At 35.3% G+C, this 21,024-nt stretch overlaps 1 protein-coding gene across 4 annotated transcripts in view; it reads right to left on the bottom strand.

Annotated features, from left to right (window-relative positions):
• Window positions 1-21,024, bottom strand: part of SEPT7 (septin 7) — a 107,518-nt gene that overhangs the window by 35,824 nt on the left and 50,670 nt on the right. For all 4 annotated transcript variants that reach the window (XM_011973018.1, XM_011973011.1, XM_011973025.1 and 1 more), the window contains one exon: window positions 6,472-6,578. In XM_011973018.1, coding sequence (XP_011828408.1) covers window positions 6,472-6,578 — 107 coding nt within the window. The remainder of the gene's footprint in view (window positions 1-6,471; window positions 6,579-21,024) is intronic.

Genomic DNA, 21,024 nt, shown 5'->3' on the forward strand with positions numbered 1-21,024 from the left:
TTAGCTCAAGTCCAAGAATTTCAAACTTTTCTTAACAAATCTATTCCAAATGGCTACTTTCCCATGCATTTTCCGTAAGCAGGTCATATCAACACATTTTATGGCATCACTCAGGGTTCTCTAAGATTAGCTGCATAATTTAGTACCAAAAGAATGAATCGAGGGCATTTTCAACTGTTTTTCCCTGAAAAATAAATAAAACTAAAGCTATCGTCTACGTATCATCTATGTATAATTAATCTACTGAGACCTCTTTTGGCATTCGAGATTCCAGAAATCCAAGGTACTCATTTTCTAATACTGAGTGTATACAGCATACAAGAGTATTAGTATACTGAGTTTTCAGTTTTACAATCTGAGGAAAAAAAGTCAAACAATGTTTATTATACAGCTTCATATAAACTAATCTTTTCTAACTTAATGTTTACATGCCACTTATTAAGGTAAATAAAAAATGTTACTTAATTAAGAATATAACATTTTGAAGAAAGAGTTAAAATTTTCTGTCAAGAGCTTACCTCTACCTACACTTGCTCAAGAGGTAGCATTATAGCCAAAACTCCGAAGAGATTTGAATGGCCTGAGATACTCCACTTAGCTCAAACACAAAAACTATCTATTTCCCTTATTTATTGGCTCAAAAGACAAATATCATCTTAATCGTGTTCCACAAGAAAGTGAAAGAGGAAGTGACCAATAGTAGAACAGTTATCCCTAAAGAATACTTCCGTCTCATCAAGACCCAGAACTACTTTATTGAGAAGAAAGTTGATCCCAAAACTCTAATTTGGCCTTCTATTCTGAACCTCTTCATCTCTTATATCCCTGTCTCCTTACAGTGAGACCTCAAATCCCTTGACTCTCTCATTTTCTATTATCAACCTCCTTCCCAAAACCTTTCTTTCTTTCCCTTTCCAACTCAAATCCCATTCTGGATTAACCCATCTTTCTATTCCTACACCATAAAATTCATGACCTTCAACCTCAACAAGAATTTCCCTGCTAATATTCCTCTTATATGCTCCTTAGTCTTATGCCTCTCCCATTTCCCAGTAAAGCTCTTCCCAAGCCCACGTCTGTCACAATGCTCAGTGCAGTACCTCACATCTCCACTTAAAAATGAGACCATTCCCAGTCTGTATGAATCAGCAGTGTACCTTATGGTACACTGTGTGTGAAATGTATCTTTTTCCTAAAGCGATTTCTCAATCTATTATAGGGAACTGATTAATTTCCATTTCAGATTCATCTTGACAACTGTTTACACTATTTCGCCTCTATCTTCAATCTCTCATTTCTTAGAGAACGACTTGCCACAGGATATAAGCATTCTCAGGTCTCTTTTGGAAATCATCAAACCACTGAGTCCTCTATACTCACACTCCTAGGCACTCCTTTTCATCCCTTCCTTAATAGCCATCACCCATCCTCACTGACTCACTTACTACTCACTTCTCAACCCACTGCCATCTTGCTACCACTTCATTTAAATTTACCTTGCCAAGGTCACTGCTACAGCACCTTACAAAAGCATCTTTCTCACTAAGTCATAATTGTTTGTCCATATTTTTCCCATAATTGTGAGATCTTTGAGAACTTTTTGTCTTATCATCATTGTAGCCCCAAAACTTAGTATAAGACAAGCATTCAAATATGTTATGTGAATGGCTCAAAATCTATCAAAACTGGACCAAATGTCAACAGGAAAGTTTCCTGATTGGGCTCTGTGAAAATTTTCAAGGAGTCTATCAAGTATGTTATCCTAGAGATGTACGTACTGCTTTCACCTTTTCTCACTTTCAAAACTTTTGCAACCACTTCATCTAAAATAGTGATTTACAAAACTTCAGGGGCCAGCTGGGCGCGGTGGCTCACACGTGTAATCCCAGTGCTTTGGGAGGCTGAGGTGGAAGGATCAGTTGAGGTCCGGAGTTCGAGACCAGCCTGGCCAACATGGTGAAACCCCATCTCTACTAAAAATACAAAAATTAGCTGGGTGTAGCGCGCGCCTGTAAATCCAGATACCCAGGAGGCTGAGACAGGAAAACTGCTTGAGCTCAGAAGTGGAGGTTGCAGTAAGCTGAGATCACACCACAGCACTCCAGCCTGGGCGACAGAGCAAGACTCCATCTCAAAAGAAAAAAAAAAACAACACTACTTCATGGACCAATAAAAAGTTTCAAAGGGGAACAGCATAAAGTTTCCAACTAAGAACATCAAAAAATCTAAACAGTGTCATTGCACAAAAGAATTATCTTAATAGAACGCATTAAGAAAAAATTAAAATGGACTTTCATCTCAGAAAAAAGGATAATTTCTTCCCAAGAAAGGACAGATGATACCCTTTCACTGACATAAAGTATGATTTAAAAATTTTCAAATGCAGGCCAGGCATAGTGGCTCACGCCTGTAATCCCAGCACTTTGGAAAGCCGAGGCGGGCAGATCACTTGAGGTCAGGAGTTCGAGACCAGCCTGGTCAACATGGTAAAACCCCATCTCTACTAAAAATACAAAAATTAGCCAGGCATGGTGGCACACGCCTGTAATTCCAGGTACTCAGGAGGCTGAGACAGGAGAAACACTTGAACTTCAGAGGTGGAGGCTGTAGTGAACCAAGATTGCACCACTGCACTCCAGCTGGACGAAAGAGCAGGACTCCATCTCAAAAATAAATAAATATAAAAATTTTCAAATGCAACAAAATTATAAAATAAAGCTTAACTGTTAGTATACATACAACATTGTAAGCAATATATTTCCAAAAAATTTTGTTAATCTGGGTATCTATATGTGAGACTCAAACATGAAGTAGAGCTTATCACATGCTCAATTTTTTTATTTTACTTCATTTTCATTAATCTTTCAGAAAAATATATATGTAAGTAAAAAATGGAGGTAATATGGTACCATTCCATTCCATTTGAAACATTCTGAAAGAACTAAGGCAAAGCACTTCCCTCTCCTCCTTTCACCCTGACAGACACGGGATAAAACCAGTTGGCAGTAGAGCAGTGGTTCTCAAAATGCAGTACCTAGACTGGCAGTAATACATTCTGAGAACTAAACAGAAATACGAATTCTTTGGGCCCTGCCTCAAACCTACTATATAGCAAACCATGAAGAAAGGGACTCAGCAATCTGTGTTTGAACAAGCCTTCCACGTGACTGTGATGTGCGCTCAAGTTTGAGAAGCACTGGTATAAAGAATTCCAGGACTGGTGTCAGCTTGCATCTGGAAATGCACAGATATAACTCAGGGTTCTGACATCCAAGATAAGAGGTTAAGAATTAATCTTAATGAGCTTCTATTAATACTGAAAACTTCACTTGAATCAGAACCACTATTTTACACACAGGAGGCTAAAAATCAGCTCTCTGTTCAGTGTACACAGCTTCCCATTCCTTCCAAGACTGTGAATGTGAATAAATATCTCCTTTAAGATACAAGTCTCTTATAAACAGATAACGCCCAGGGATGAGAATATGAGATCGTGGTCTTTATTAAAATCTTGCTCCTTATTCAGCTACACAGCAGGAGAGTGTTTTTCTCCCCATTTTTATAAACATTTGCATTTTGAAAATCAGGACTGTATGTTTACCAGACTAATATGTCTGGACTGAGATACAATACTGGTGATCATTCCCCTCTACTGTGAGTGTTTACGAGCTTCCAACGGCAGATCATCTGCTAGACTACTGGGCTTGGTAAGGAGCCAGCCAACTATTAAAAAGATTACATTCTAATTTTCTAACTACATTCAGGCTTCTTGAATGACTCTGACCCTGTCTGTAATAATGGCATGTTCTTTCCTGAGTAATGGGCAAAAGAGTTTAGATGATCTTCAACTGGTTCCCAGTACACAAAGGAATACACCTCCATGGTTCAGTCAGGAAAGAGGACTTCTACAGGATTCTAGTAAGGATCAATCTGGTTCTCAAATGTTACAGGTCTTCTTTTCGGTAAAGAAAAGATATTTAACAGTGGTACACATGCCTCTGTCTTAAAAATCCTCCTAGAGATATTCTCACCTCCATTACCCCTTTGTTTTCAAGATAAAGAGAGTTTCTGGGAAGATATTCACAACAGAAGAGGGTATTTTTGAAGTGTTATTTTAAAGGAAGGTAAAATAAGTTTAGACAATTTATTCTGAAGCTAGGCCAATGTAAGAATTCGAATAAATTGAGGGCATGTCACATCTTTAACAGATGCTTGCCTGGCGAGAAAATGTCTGCAATATCTAAAATGTAGGGGATTATTAGATTTTTAAAACTCCTATAAATCAGTAAGAAAATGACAGAAAATAATAAGATTATCAAAACACTTTAATGAAATGTGAACAGTTAATGAGTACAAAAGACATGTTCAACCTCACTAGAAATCAAAGAAAATAAACTCAAATACCTTTATATCTTTATGCACACACAACAGCAATGAGCGCCTAAGTCTACCAAAACATACACAAGAATGTTCCTATTAGTAAAAAACTGAAAACCCAAAGGCTTATCTAAAATAAATAATAAAGGATATACTGATAAATTCACACAATGGAGTATCATACTATGATGAAAAAGAACTACACCCAACATGAGTAAATAATACAGACGTAATCTTCACTGAAAGAAAATAGATACAAAAAAGTGTATGTATATAACGTTCAAGAACAGGCAAATTTATCTACGGAGAAAGCAGTCAGTTAAGGTATTTGTCTTTGTGGGGTGTAATACTGAATGAGAGTGAGCACACGGAAGAAACTAGGGTTCTGGAAATGAACTGTATATTAATTTGGGTAGTGGTTAGTTTTACCTTGCATCTCTAAATTCATAAATACCTAAATTAAGGTATTCATAATAGATACCCAAATTAAGAAAGTTCAAAGTTCGTTTTCTTGCTTAGGATTAAAATTTCCAGTATTTATGACAAGCATGCAGGATCAAGTTTTTAGAGCATAATTTTGCAGGTAATTTTAAATCTCAAGTCCTATGAAGGTTACCAAAACAAAACAAAACAAAACAAAACACAACAAAATCCTAAAATAGAAACATCGAAAAGGAGAAGTAAGAAATTCACTTCACAAAATTATTCCTTTGGGATCTAGTTACTAAACTGCATCTTGCAGTCTGATATATATGAGTTACTGCCCAGAATATATAGACTGTCCTTCCATCCTGTGCACCGGGATCATCACTACCACTTCTTTGAATTCAGCTAAAAGCATCACTGCCTCAATGAAGCCGACTCCAGCCAGAAATGTTCACTTGCCTCCTCTCTGCTCATGTCCTATATATCACATAAGCAGAGCTCAACAACAATATTTTTAATCAACAGTTTAGAGCAGTACTGCCAAACAAAAACACCATGTCAATCACATAATTTATAATTTTCTTAGTAGCCACTTTTAAAATAGGAAAAAGGTTAAATAAAAAAAAAAAATACTATGTCAATCATATAATTTATAATTTTCCTAGTAGCCACTTTTAAAATATGAAAAAGGTTAAATAAAATTGATTATTTTATTTATACATCCAAAATATTATCACTGTAGTATACAATCAATATAAAAAATTATTGAGTTTTTTTTCCATGCTCAGTCTTAGCCATCTGTGGTATATTTTATATTTGCAGAACATCACAATTCAGACTACCCACATTTCAAAGATTAATAGCCACACATGGCTACAGGTTGCTGTAATATATAATAAAAAGTGCATATCTAGAATCCAGCCCCTTGCTCTATAAAGTGTGATCTACCATCCAGCAGCATCAGCATCACCTGTGATTTTGTTAGAAATGCAGAAATTGCAGCCCATCTCAGACCTACTAGAAGAACTAAATTTAACAGGATATCCAGGATTGGAATGCATAGCAAATACTGAGAAGCAGTAAATTAGATCACGTATACCTTGGGAGTCTTACAGAATTGCTATTGCCATTCAACTATGATATGGTACTATGCCACTGACTAATATAGAACACTGTATTTAAATAACAAAAGCTTTTCTATAAATCATGTTTTCTCTACACTATCCAATGCAATTTTCTGCAATGATGAAAATCTTCATATATGTGCTGCAAAAAAATGGCAGCCACTTGCCACATGAGCTGTTAAGCACCTGAAATGTATCTGGAGCAAATGAAAAATTGCATTTTTAATTTAACTAATTTTAATTGATTTAAACATGTGGCAAAAGACTACCATACTAGATAGCACAACTCCAGGGGAATTGGTTACTATGTCACAATGTCATCTCTAGGAGAGTCCTCGGGACAAATTTGGAAAGTTCTAGTCAAGATAATTCTTCTGATTAACTGTACTTTTTAAAAAATTTTACGAAGTCATATTTACTATCTTACACTGAATAAGGGCAAATTTGTATCTTACTTCTAAGGAAGCATAATAAAAGTTACGATATGTGCTTTGTATTAATATTATTCCAGCTTATCATCAATTAACAATACTAATATCCATACCTGTACAGTCTTTTTAATTCTATGAGAAGGACCTGGATACTCTGGAGAATACAGATCTGTGAGGAATAATGAGTTGATTAACGTCGACTTTCCCAATCCAGATTCACCTAAAAGAAATAAGGGAAAATACCTTAAACTCACCCACTTTACTCAACCTTAAATATTCAACAGATGCTATAATTGAACTTGCTTTATGCAAGTACTTCTTGGTGAAACAATGAAATGACATTAGAAAATATGCTACAAAGAATAAGTATCTTGTCCTCAGTTTCTTAGCTATCAAATTAGACTCATGCTTCCAGGGATTCTTTTCAGTCTTCTAATTATACCACTTATATTCATTAAAAGTAATGTATCTAATAATCTACATTTTTAACAGTAATGTATTCCCAAAGAAAAAAGTCATTATTAAAAAATCCAAGTTGAATTATACATTGCTGCTTGAGTGAAATAAAGTTTTTCTTTATTAATAAACAATAGTGAATGAATAAACAAGAAATCATGCAGCTATAAAAAGCAAAAATCTGCTAATACGAAGAATAATTAATCACAATGAACATCTCCACATAAAATTCTAAATCACAAAAAATACTTTCTAATTTAGCCACCCATCAGTCTAAATATAAAGGTACTACTTCTCCCAAACCAGAATCCAAAAAAATCTTAGGTAATTATTTTTTATACTGCTTCTACTCAAGGTAGGAGGTAGACATGAAGGAAGCTAGGGCATGATTTGTACTCTGATCACGTACTCTTTTTTGACTCTCCATCTCTAGTCTAATATACATAGTCTAGTGTATAGTAACTATTACAAGTATACCAAAATATAAATGGCTTCAAGGTATATATAACCTAAGGTTAAAATAAATTATAAACCATATTATGATAATTAACATGGCATAGAGTTAAAGTATGTATTGTTAATAATTCACTTAGAATAATAGGCATGTTTAGCCTAAGTAACTGATGTCACAATATATGTCTAGGAGGAATTCTTTTTATATCAGCTCTCAAAAGAGATAAGATCCTTTCCACATGGTCTGGGCTTACCCTTTGACTGAAAGCATGTCACTTTTTACTAGATGTAAAAATGCCAAAAATGTCTAAGTCACAGGAAAGTAACACGGGTTGGCCACACCCAATTCTTTCTTTACTCTTATACCTTGAAAGCAGAAAGACTAGAATAAAACCCAAGCATTTGGATGTTATCAGAAATATCTACAATATTTCCTTTTGGAAATATAAATGAAAATTTTAGTATATACAATAATGTTTTGGGAAATTAAAAAGTATGCTCATTAAAAGATTAACACTGTACTCAATAAATTATGTTTAGAGATTTTTTTAGTTTTTTTACCCTTTTTATTTGTGGTGAGGAGTCGGGGAACAAGACGACACAGGACAAAGGGAAAAGAGAGAGGAAGAAAAATAAGTCTGAAAGGTAACGCACCAAAATGTAAATAGTGGCTACTCTGGGGATAGTACAATGTAGATGATTTTTCTTATTTTGTTATACTTCGGGGTGCTGTAAACTTCCTTCAATATGATTCTATTATATTCATAATTTAAAAAGCATTACTGAGTGGCAGCAAAATGGCAAATTAAAAAGCTCAAAGCCTCATTTCCTTACAGAAACACTGAAAACAACCAAAACCTCGTAGAATTAACCTTACAGGACCTGTGAAAAACAGTCAAAAGTCTATAGCGACAAAGCAAATGCCCAATTAAGGAAAAAAAATATGCAAAACTTTTGTGACATTTTTCTGTGATCTTGTCCCACCCCTTCTGCAGTTTATCTGGGTCTCAAGAAGGCAGCAAACCAATTCCCAATTCATTCCCTTCAAATGGGTGGGAAGAGTGCAGACCTAACTTGTAACATTTTAACCTCTCTGGTCTGCCAGAAGAACTGATTCCTGTTTTGCCTAACTGGGACCTCATTTGGAGAGAGAAGCAATGCACACCACTCATGAAAGCTGCAAGAGGACACAATAGATATTTGGGGCATAAGATTACAGTGGGTAGATATAATAGACCATCTGAGCATGCAGGTGAGACTCTTCAGGAAATTAAGACATTCAAAAGCAGCCATGTATACAGGAGGAATTGAGAAAGCGACCCACAGGCCTAGGCAATACAAATGCTCAGAAAAGAAGATCTTAAGCTTTCATCTTGGGGTGATCACTAGGTTAAGGGCATGCTCAACTCATCAGCAGAGAAATGCCCCAGTAGTACATAGCCAGTGTGCAACTGAGAGAGGTGACTCTTTCAAATACTCAGTTTTCAAAAAACATCACAAGGCATGCAACAAGGTATAGGAAAATATGGCCCAAAGGAACAAAAATTTCCAGAAACTATTCCTGAAGAAATACAGATATTAGACTTATTAGACAGACTTGAAAGTAGCTGTCTTAACTATGCCCAAAGAGCTAAAGAAAAAAATGAACCAAAATGAATGGAAATCAGGAAAATAATAAGCAAAATGAGAATATCAATAAAGAGGAATTATAAAAACAAATTGTGGAGCTGAAAAATACAATAATTGAATTGAAAACGTCAGTATATAGGTTCAACAGCAGAACTGAGTAGGCAAAAGAAAAAACTCAGTAAACCTGAAGACAATTGAAATTATCAAATCTGAGCAGAAAGAAAAAAGATGAAAAGTAAACAGAGCCCAAGAGATTATGAAACAAAACAACTGGACCAATATATACCCAATGGATGTTTCAGAGGAAGAGAAATGAACACAGAGATTACATGAAGGAAAAAACTCCCCAAAGGTGATGAAACCGATGAATCTACAAATCCAAGGATCTCAACAAACTCCAAATAAGAAAAACTCACAACCGATATCAACACAATTACAATCAAACTGTCAAAAGCCAAGACAGAATCTTGAAAGTGGCAAAAGAGAAGCGACTCACTGCACAGTCAGAATCCTCAAATAAGACTATAAGCCAACCTTCTGGCAGAAACCTTGCGGGCCTGAAGGGAGTGCAACGATACATTTAAAGTGCTACAAGAAAATAACTGCCAAATGCAAATTCTGTATCTGGCAAAAGTGACCATTATAAATGAGGGAGAAATAAAGACATTCCCCAATAAACAAAACCTGAGGGAGGTTCATTATCACTACACATATATTACAAGAAATACTGAAGGCAGTCCTTCAGGTTGAAATAAAAAGACTCTAGACAGTAACTCAAAGCAATATAAAGATATAAAGATCCCGTGAAGGTAAATGCAAGGGCAAATATAAAAACCAGTATTATCAGATTTTTGGTTTGCAAGCTCACTTTATATTTTCTATGAGTTTTTAAAGGCAAATGCATTAAAAAATCATGAATCTGTGTTAATAGGTACATCAAGTATAATACTGTAACTTCCAACATCAATAACATGAGAGGGACAGAGCAATGGAAGTGTAGTTGTTCAATGTGATTTAAGTTAAACTGGTACAAAAAATTAGATTGTAAAAACTTTAGGATATTATATATTATCCCTATAATAACCAAAGAAAATTTCTATAAAATATACCAAAAAGAAAAAAAAGAGAAGGGAATCAAATTGTGTCACTACAAAAAATCAAGTAAACACAAATAAAGGCAGTAATGGAAGAAATAAAGGACAAAACAGCTAAAAGACATACAGAAAACAAAATGGCAAAAGTTAGTTCTTCCTTATTAGTATTTATAGGTAAATTGATTAAACTCCCCCAATTAAAGGCACAGAGTGTCATAATAAATAAAATGACATGACTCAACTGCGTTATCTATAAAAGACACATTGTAGATCTAAGAAAACACATAGGTTCAAAGTAAAAGGTTAGAAAAAGATAATTCATGCAAATAGTAACCAGAAAGGTAGAGAAGTCATACTAATATTAGACAAAATAGTCTCAAGTCAAAAACTATTATCAAAGACAAAGAAGGACTTTAAATGTTGATAAATGGGTCACTTTGCCAAGATGATGTAACAATTAAAAACATATATATACAGCAAACATCAGAACTTTAAATTACGTGAAGCAAACATTGGCAGAATTAAAGGGAGAAACAGACAGTTCTATAATAATAGTTGGAGACTTCAATACTCCAGTTTCAATAATGGACAGGACAACTAGACAGAAAATAAACAAGGAAATAGAGGATACAAACAAAACTGTAAAGCAATTGAAGCTAACACAGACAAAACACTGCATCCAACAACAGTGGTCTACAAATTTTTCTCAAGGGCATGTAAAACATTTTTCAGCAATGACTAAAAGAAACAAGTCTTAACAAATTTTAAAGAATTGAAATCAAGCAAAGTATTTTTTTCCCATCATAATAAAATGAAACTAAAAATCAGTAATGGAAGGAAACTAGGAAAACTAACAAATATTTGGAAATCAAACAACACATTCTTATCAATCAATGGATCAAAGAAGATTTCACGAGGGAAATTAAAATATACCCTGAGACAAAATAAAAATAAAAACCCAACATGCCAAAACTTATGGAATGCAGAAAAAGCAGTGCTAAGAAGGAAATTTATAGTTGTAAACATTTACATAAAAATGAAGATTTTAAACAACAACCTATGTTTACACCATAACGAATTAGAAAAAGAAGAGCAAACTAAACTCAAAGCCAGCAAAAACAAGAAAAAAATAAAAATGAGAGCAGAGATAAATAAAACAGATTTTAAGAATAGAAATTGGGCCGGGCGTGGTGGCTCACGCCTGTAATCCCAGCATTTTGGGAGGCCGAGGCGGGTGGATCACCTGAGGTCAAGAGTTCAAGACCAGCCTGACCAACATGGTGAAACCCCGTCTCTACTAAAAATACAAAACTGGGCCGGATTTAGTGGCGCATGCCTGTAGTCCCAGCTACTTGGGAAGCTGAGACAGAAGAATCGCTTGAACCCAGGAGGCAGAGGGTGCAGTGAGCCGAGATCGTGCCATGGCACTCCAGCCTGGGCAAGAAGAGCGAAACTCTGTTTCAAATAAATAAACAAACAAAAGAATAGAAATCGGCCAGGCGTGGTGGCTCATGCCTGTAATTCCAGTACTTTGGGAGGCTGAGGCGGGCAGATCACGAGGTCAGGAGACTGAGACCATCCTGGCCAACATGGTGAAACCACGTCTCTACTAAAAATACAAAAATTAGCTGGGCGTGGCAGGGCGTGCCTGTAATCCCAGCTACTCAGGAGGCTTAGGTAGGACAACTGCTTGAACTCGGGAGGCGGAGGTTGCAGTGAGCCGAGATCGCGCTACTGCACTCCAGCCTCGCAACAGAGCTAGACTCCGTCCCAAAAAAAGAATAGAAATCAGCAAAACCAATTGTTAGTTCTTCAAAAGAATAAACAAAACTGACAACCCATAAACTAGATTGAGAATAAAAGAGAGAGACTCAAATTACTAAAATCAGAAATAAAAGTGGGGGCTGGGTGTGGTGTCTAAGGCCTATAACCTCAGAATTTTGAGAGGCCGAGGCGGAGGGATCACTTTGGCTTAGGAGTTCAAGACAGGCCTGGGCAACATGGCAAAACCCTGTCTCTACTAAAAATACAAAAAAATTACCCTGTCGTGGTGGCACATGCCTGTAATCCCAGCTATTCAGGAGGCTGAAGCAAGAGAATTGCGTAAACCAGGAGGCGGAGGCTGCAGTGAGCCGAGATGGCACCACTGCACTCCAGCCTGGGTGACAGAGCAAGACTCTGTCTCAAAAAAAAGAAATAAAAGTGGCTCATGGCTTTTCTAATTAAGGACTGGACTATTTGCCACCCACCCCCACTCCCCCCTTTTTTTGAGTAACTTTCCTTTTTGGAAACAGTGATGAAGGTTTCTCCCTTTATTCTCAACAGTATGTACACCTCATACTACTCTCTACTGTCAAATTTCTAAATACTTTCTGCTTTTTTAATACTCTTTAAAAATTAGCAAATACCTAGTTATACTTTCAGTTAAGATAATACTTTTTCCCATTGGATTTTTTTCTTTATCTTTTAAATTCTTAACATTGACTATGTGAAGTAATACGCTGTATACCCTGAACTCAGCTATGAGATATTTAACATATCAGGGGAGATATAAATAAATTAACTTCCATCAATTCCTAGACTACTTACACTGAAATTCCCAAGTGGCATTAAAACCAAGATGTTTTGTATTTCAAGAAACTTTATCCACGGTTATGAAAGTTTAAAAACTTATCAAATGTGTGGGAAAACTGCAATTTAAAGATAAATGATTAGGTTTCCTGTTATAATGTGAACCATAACTACACTAACTGGGTGATCTCTATCAAAGTAAACACTGTAAACAATAAAGGGTATCATTTGGCCAAGAGAAAGATAATTTCTGATTCCAATTCAACATTGCTTCTGTGTAACGTGTTTCTCTAGTTCTCAACTACACATTTATTCTTGAGTTATTTCTATGTTAGTTGTAGTTTTCTTTTTAAGTTGGCTCTGGACAAAGTAAACCTTTCATAACAGATTGAGAACTGTTCAATTTCCTCAATTCTAAGATACAATTTTGCCCCCCAATATTTCTAAAAACAAACGTCTCATAAACAAAATGTAATTGACTGTACTATTTACCTCCCTCAAATCAAATTTGATTATGTTTCAGAGTAGATCTTATCTTAGAATCAAGGAAGCAGGAAAATCAAAACACTTCTTCCCCTAGAATCGAATTCAATTAGAAAAGCCAAATCAAAGAGGCCTTAATTATTTTTTCCTATAACTGAGAACTTTATATTTAATTTTTAGAACAATTTACTCTGAACTCAGGTGATTTCTATTTCCTTATAAATTGGAAGATTCCAAAGAAACAGAAGGTTTTCACACAAACCTGGATGAGAAATAAGTAACCAAGACCATCTCCCACCTTGAGGCTCATGAGGTGAAACAAAAGCGCCTCCTTGAGTTATATGCAATAGGGGTAATGATCCTCAAAGAGCCAAGTTTCATTCAGGGTAAGGAGGCAGAAAAAATGGGTACCAAAAAGTAGTTGAGAACTCAGTCTGCTTTTTCTGGTTCTGTACGTAAGGAGCTTGGAAGTTGCCACTCCATTCTAAGAAGTAAAAAGCTGAAAAGATCTGATATTTAAGAACAGAATCCGATCTTTAAGAGCAGTAAGGACACAAGGCAGTGATCCAGCAATTGTCCTTCTTGATGTTTACCCAGCTAAGTTAAAAACTTAGATCCACACAAAGTCTTGCACACAGGTATTTGCAGCAGCTTTATTTATAATTGCCAAGACGTGGAAGCAACCACAATGTCCTTCAGTAGTTGAATAGATAAATACACTATGGTACATCCAGAAAATGGAGTATCACTCAGCACCAAAAAGAAATTAGCTACCAAGCCATGAAAAGACACAGACCAATGTACACTGGTGAGCAAAAGAAGCTAATCTAAAAAGAATACATACTGTATAATTCCATTATTATAATTCCATTAATTCCACAATTATATAATGGAATTATGTAATTGTGAGCAAGATACTTGCATTTTCTGTTTTCTTACATATCAAATAGTATAAGAGTATGAACTATGAGGAATAAATTAGGTAATATATGTGACATCTAAGCACAGTGCCTGGTATACATTAAGTGCTCAATAAGTAGTTGTACTATTTCTGTGATTCATTTAAGGAAATTAGAAACACATGAAAGTCTGGTATGACAGAGGTAAGAATATAAATAACAACAAAATGTTAAAAAATGCTTCAGGCAAAAACTTGGAAACAATAGGAAGTTAGCAAATTCCACATTAAAAGACTATAGGTCTTTTGGATATGGATAAATCAAGTGCTTAAAAAATAAAAATGATTTAAATAATATGCTTAATTTTCAAATATACATACAGAAATTTCTTTTTTTTGGAAACCTATGGAATACTTATTTTTGAAACCTATGGAATACTAAATAAGCTGATTCTATGTAAGGCTACACAGAAAAATAAATAAATACTGGAACCTACAGATCATATTCTCTGAATGTAGTGAAATTAAAAATTAACAAAAAATAACACAATCCATCCATCTACTTAGATATCTCTCCTTAACTCTTCCTATATGAAAATTACTCAAATACAAACAAAATGAGTATTACACATAAAAATCTAGGAGATTTGACTAAAGTATTTGGAGGAAAAACTCATGCTTAAAATAAGCCTAAAGAAAGTAAGTCAACCATCAGGATGGTTCTCGGTGAAACTGTAAACTGGTACAGCTTTTCTGAAGAATAATTTGGTAATCTACCAAAATTTAAATCTACATGCCTTTTGACCCAGGATTTCACTTTCAGAAATGTACATTACAGAGGCATTTATATGTGTGCCTAGAAATCCAAGGAACCTAAGCAGTGTAACTATGAACATCTATCTTCATTAATAGCTGACTGTATAAATCATGATAAAGGTATTATAGAATACCACATAATTGCTAAGAATATACTGACAGGAATATTCAGTATATATATACATATATACACACAGTATATTCACTGATAGGGAAAAAACATTCACAGAACAGTACTTACAGCATGGTACTGTTTACACACACAAAAAAACTGACATAGGAATGCCTGGTGTATATAAAAGTATAAAAAAATGCCAAAACACTTGCACCAATTTAATGCTTATCTCTAGAGACAGGACTGGAAATGAAGGTGGGAGAAAAAAGGAAACTTGCTTTTTACTAAATATCTTTAGAATTTAGTTTTTTAAAAATAAAATGTATATTTTATAAACTTTTCTTTCTTTGGGAAGCTGAGGGGAGGGTAATAATAACAGGGAATATACCAACTTTCTAATAGTGTTTATTTCTAGATGGGAAAGGTTATGAAACATTTAAATTTTTCTTCTTTGTGTATCAGTGTTTCTACAAGAACCATAAATTAATATTTAATTTTAACTTTTAATTCTTTAAAGGGGTTGATATGTTATCTACATGTTATGCTACAAAGAATTCAAGAAGAATGCCTGAGAACAGCCTACCTGCAAATATAATGATTGGGAGTACTGGGATAAAAGTTAAGAGAAAAATGAGTATTAAGTCCAGTAAGAGACTACAGAGTAAATGAGAGGGAGGCATCAGGCACAGGTTACTGCAGATGCTGGCAACTACAGCTCCAGACAGCTGTACTACAGGAATTCTCAATCTTGACACTACTGACATTTTGGATTGGATAATTCTTTATTGTGAGAAGTGTCTTGTTAATTGAAGGATGCTTGGCAGCATCCCTGGCCTTTACCCATTAGAAGTCAGTTAGCATCCCTCCTCCCCAGCTGTGGCAACCAAAAATGCTTCCAGACATTGACAAATGTCCCCTGGGGGGGCATTTTTCAAATTTTGAATCCCCAAATCCTCTAGCACTGATACTACTATGCATAAAAAATAATGACAGTGACAGCCAGTAAGTTATAAATTCTTCTGTGTGCCAGTATCTTACAAGCACTGACTTAGTTAACCTTTATAACACCATTAGATAGATGCTACAGGTTGTGTATCACTTATCCAAAATGCTTGGGACCAGAAGCGTGTTGGATTTGGGGCTTTTTCAAATTTTAGAATATTTGCATTGCTCATCAGTTCAGCATCCCTATTCTGAAAAGCCAAAATCCAAAAACTGGTTCAATGAGCACTTCCTTTGAGTATCATGTCAGCACTCAAAGTTTCAAACTTTGTAGTATTTGAGATTTCAGATTTTTGGATTAGGGATACCCAATCTGTATCATTATCATTACCATTTTAAGGTGAAAAAACAGAAACAAAAGTGAAATAACTTGCTAGTGCCAAACAGTTAATAAGTGGTAATGTCAGTATTTGACACTAGGCAGTATGTTCTACTGCCTTTCTAAATACCCACTCTCATTTATCCATTAAAGACTCTGTCCCAGAATTCCCAAGTACCTTCCTAATCTGGTTAACCAGGTTATTTGATATGTGATATTTTACCGGTATCTTCATTAACAATAATACTTAATATTTTTATTCAGTAACTATAAGAAAGACCGAGCTAGGCACTTTACATGCATTCAATGACTTCAATAATTACAAAACTCTACATAAGATTCTTTACACAATTTTACAGCTAAGTAAACAAAATCTCTGAAAGTAACTTGCCAATGACAAATATCTCTACCAAGTAGCAGAGCTACAGCTCAATCTGAATGGCAAATCTCATGTCCTTTATCATACTGTACTTCCCAGACTCTGAGCAGGCGAAAGGAATATGCTTCTTGACCTCTATGTCCTGGTCCACTTAGTGTTTTTTTTTTTTCCCCAAGAAGAGTCTCACTCTGTCATGTAGGTTCAAGTGAGAGGCACAATCATGGCTTACTGCAACTTCTGCCTGCTGGGCTCAAGTGATTCTCCCACCTCAGCCTCCCGACTAGCTGAGACTACATGTGCATGCCACCATGTCCAGCTAATATTTTTTTAAGAGATGAGGTCTCACTATGTTGCCCAGGTTGGTCTCAAACACCAGGATTCAAGCAATCCTCCCGCCTCGGCCTCTCAAAGGGCCGGGATTACATGCTTAAGCACCAGGGCCACTGCTATTATTGCACTAACCACAATGAGTTTCACATGGAAAAGTAAAGGATAAAGCAATTCAAAATTTAGAAGAGAAAGAAGAGAGAAACTAAGTTCAATAGCCTTTAATCTTGTCAGACTGAGTACTTCTACCTACCCCTAGTATCAAATCCCACATCTGCCCCAGTATCAAATCCCACATCTGTCCTGAAACTAAATTATAACCTCTTTAGTAGGTTGAGGAAGAGGGAAAAAAGACCCTTTTACAAGATACAATAATAGATCTATGTCCTTTCAAGAATAACACTGATTCAGTGAATATTCTTCTAAAGTACTCAGCCAAGTACCTCATACAAATGAGGTATTTGTAGGTTACTGTATTGACTCAAGTACCTCATACAAATGAGGTATTTGTAGGTTATCGTATTGTCTTAATGATTCTGTTATCATAACACAGAGGTTACCAAAATGTCATTCAAATAAGCCTAATAAAATACAGTTTATTTCCCATAAGCAAAGTCACCTTACTCAAATTATTGTGACTGTATGACATTGCTATGGGAGCTCTAAAAACAAGCTATTTTGTAACGAGTAAGCAGTCCTTTTACTTGGTAGCAGAGTAAAATATAGCATCTGACAAATACGAAAATAGTTTGGTAATACTATTATTCTTCCCTGGAAATTTTTCCTAAGAAGTACCCTGAAGGTGTAAATTAAGTGTATTCCAAATTTTTCTGTGCTTCCTTAAGTATCACATACCCTTAATCCAAGTTATCTCATTTTTTTTTTTTTCAGAAGTACCAATAATTGTAAGAAAGTAGTTGTGTAACTTTGGAAAAGTCTAGGGGCAAAGGTTATAGTAGTCCATTAGAGCTTAAAATTTCCTTGAAATCTCTTATCTCGGTTCCATCAATAAATTCGCCTTGTGACCTTGGGCAAACCTATACTTTGTGTGTCAGTACCCTCCTCTCTGAAATGCAGATAAAAGCAGTACCTACAACACAGAGTTGGTGTGAGAAATAAGTGATCTCATTAGAATCATACCTTGGCACAGTGGACACGTGAATATCAATAACTGGTAGTTGCAAAGAAATGTATTTTATTACTATTCATGTTTTCTCACAGAAAAAGAAAGGACCCTAGTGCAACTACTAATAATAAGGGTCAAAGGTGAAGTAGACAGCCTTAAGAAGGGAATAAACATTTGAAACAGGGATGCAGGGGAGTAAAGTAGAAGAGTAAGGTTGGCAATTTATTGACACTAAAGGGTACTGGCCTCAAAATAAATAAAAAGGAATGTTGAAAGCAGTGAGGCTATGCCTGAGTTTGGACATTAATTTCTACTCACATTTAGTAGAGTAATATTTACTTCCACACCAAAATGTCAAATGGCCTATAATTATAAGACAAAATATAGCAGCCTTGTCTAATAATCTCAAAGTGACTTATAACTACAATTGATCTTTGTTCATTGGCTTTACTGAAGGGAAGGAAATAGTGTCATTAATGCAAAACAGTAGAGAACTATAATCAGTCTTACCAAATCAAACTCTACTTAAACACAAAATCTGTGGAAACAACCCAAATCAAGTGTACTTCTGCATTATTTAGAAAACATTTAATAATAGAGTTCAGAATATATATACTGGCTTAAGAAAAAAATTACTCGAGAAAAAGACTATCCGTAACATTTCATATTTCTTCTAACTAGTATTTTAATAAATCCAAACTTTTCTGAATGTTCCAAATTAATGTCTATTTTACATTTATTTTGACTTTGAAATGCATTATACATGTTTTACAACAATGTCATTATCATTCCCTCATTTTACTGCAGTTTAAGGGGAAATAACTGGATTTTAAATTTTTTTGTCCTTGTTAAAATATAATATTTACAGTTTAAGATGTTACTCTATGAAAATTATGAAACAAGAGTAACTACAGTTAGTAATACAACACCTGTACTTTAACCTAATAAGCAGGTTAAAATAACCCATATCCTTCTTATCTTTGAGGTCTTGCCCATGAAAGCCATATATTCTATCACTATTCAAGAATGTTAAATTTCAAGCCTAAAAATAAAACATTCATCAAATATTTGTTTATAAGATTTTGAAGAAAGTCACAATAATATTTGTTTATAACAGCTAACATCAGGTTTCTTCAGGTCTTTGGGATTGGGATCCCCCAGTATTCGTAATAAAGGAATCTGAGCAGTCCTGCTTTAAAGATACTTGCTTATGTTTGTCTTACTCAGCATCTCAACTTTGTATCCATTTCTTATTAATCTCTAGATTTTCTGAGACTGAGTAGTACCTGACACTTTATAAGTGATTATTAAATTTTTATCAAATAAATGAATGAGGAATGCAAAGATAAGATGTAGTCCTTGATCTTAAAAATATTAGTATGGTAGAAGAGGTAAGATACGCAAACAATGAACAAACAAGGCAGAATTTTATCAAAACCATGAATGAGATACCCCAAAGCAACAGAATTTCAGGAAACTGAGAATCACACCAGCCTAGAAAGGAGGTCACATTTTAATGAGGCTTTGAAAGATGGAGTATCATTTCAAAAAGCATTTCAACTTTCTGGGATATCTGTGATACCAGGAGCCACTTTTACCATTTTGTAGCAATTGTATGGAAAAGAAAGCAAAGGATTTTTAGAAACAGAATCTTTAAGTCCTTTCAGAATGTTTTACCATGTTAGAGTTGAGGCAAGAGAAAAGTCTGAGAGGAGCTGGTGATCACACTGTGGAGCTTTTCTACCTTGTTCTTCTAACTCCTTCCTTTCTTTTTCTCCTGGGTTTTGAAATCAGTTTTGTACAAATTCAAATCCTAGTTCATTAACATACAAGTATATGACCTTGATCAAGATACTTACTTTATTAATTAAATGCACAGGGCTTGACATTTTAAAAAGCACCTCAAATGAAACCTATTAAGAGGTGAGACAGCGACAAACTATAGTTCTTAACCAAAATACATATTAGTGGCATCTCAGGAGCTATTTCGAAATAGATGATCATATTCCATCCTAGACCCAAAGCCCAGAATATCTAGGCAAGTGTTTCCAGGAATACTTTGAAGAAGCTTCCCAAAATGATTTGAAAGGTAGATGAAATTAAGAAATTCTTATGTTCGTGTCGTCCTGTCCATAAAAAGAAAATTAAGAAATTCTAGTAAATAAAGGATGACATACAGCAATATGCCAGATTAAATCAACATTTAAAGATGGCCCATAGGAAAGGATCCTAATAAAGCAGGCTTCAACACAACCAGGTAAACCAGGAGGCAATATCACAAAAAGTGAGGAAGAAAGTTTCAAGGAAAAAATGGTCAATAATGCCAAATAAGTTAAAGAAAAAGACAACCAGAAGGCCTTTTACTGATCTTTAATAAAAGTAGTTTTGTGTTAAGGAGAGAAGCCAAATGGTGAGAAATTAAGTACTGGATAGGAAATTTAACAGTAGAGGTTTATTTTTTCTTTACAACTGGCTGTAAAATGAAGAAAAGATACCACACCAAGATGTTTTGCCAAGGGAGGGTGCTATTCTTTGTTTTACTTTTTAATGAACTTAATCTGGTGAAGACTTAATCAGTGAAGAACAATCTAGACCAGGTATCCCCAACCCCCAGTCCGTGGCCTGTTAGGAACCAGGCCACACAGTAGGAGGTGAGTGGTGGTGAGCATTACTGCCAGAGCTCTGCCTCCTGTCAGATCAGCGGCAACATCAGATTCTCAAAGGAATGCAAGCCCTATTGTACACTGCTCATGTGAGGGATCTAGGTTGTGTCCTCCTTATAAGAATATAATGCCTGATGATCAGTTTCATCCTGAAACCATCCTGCCCCCCTCCCACACACACACACACCCTGGCAGAAAAATTGTCTTCCACAAAACCAGTCCCTGATGCCAAAAAAACTGGGAGCCACTGGTCTAGACTACATTAGATACATTCCATACATATGTTGATCTGGAATTTGCTATAAGACAATTTCATCTCCGCAAAATCTATTAGG

The sequence above is a fragment of the Mandrillus leucophaeus genome, unplaced genomic scaffold (assembly GCF_000951045.1).
Source record: "Mandrillus leucophaeus isolate KB7577 unplaced genomic scaffold, Mleu.le_1.0 Scaffold100, whole genome shotgun sequence".
Classification (NCBI taxonomy): domain Eukaryota; kingdom Metazoa; phylum Chordata; class Mammalia; order Primates; family Cercopithecidae; genus Mandrillus; species Mandrillus leucophaeus.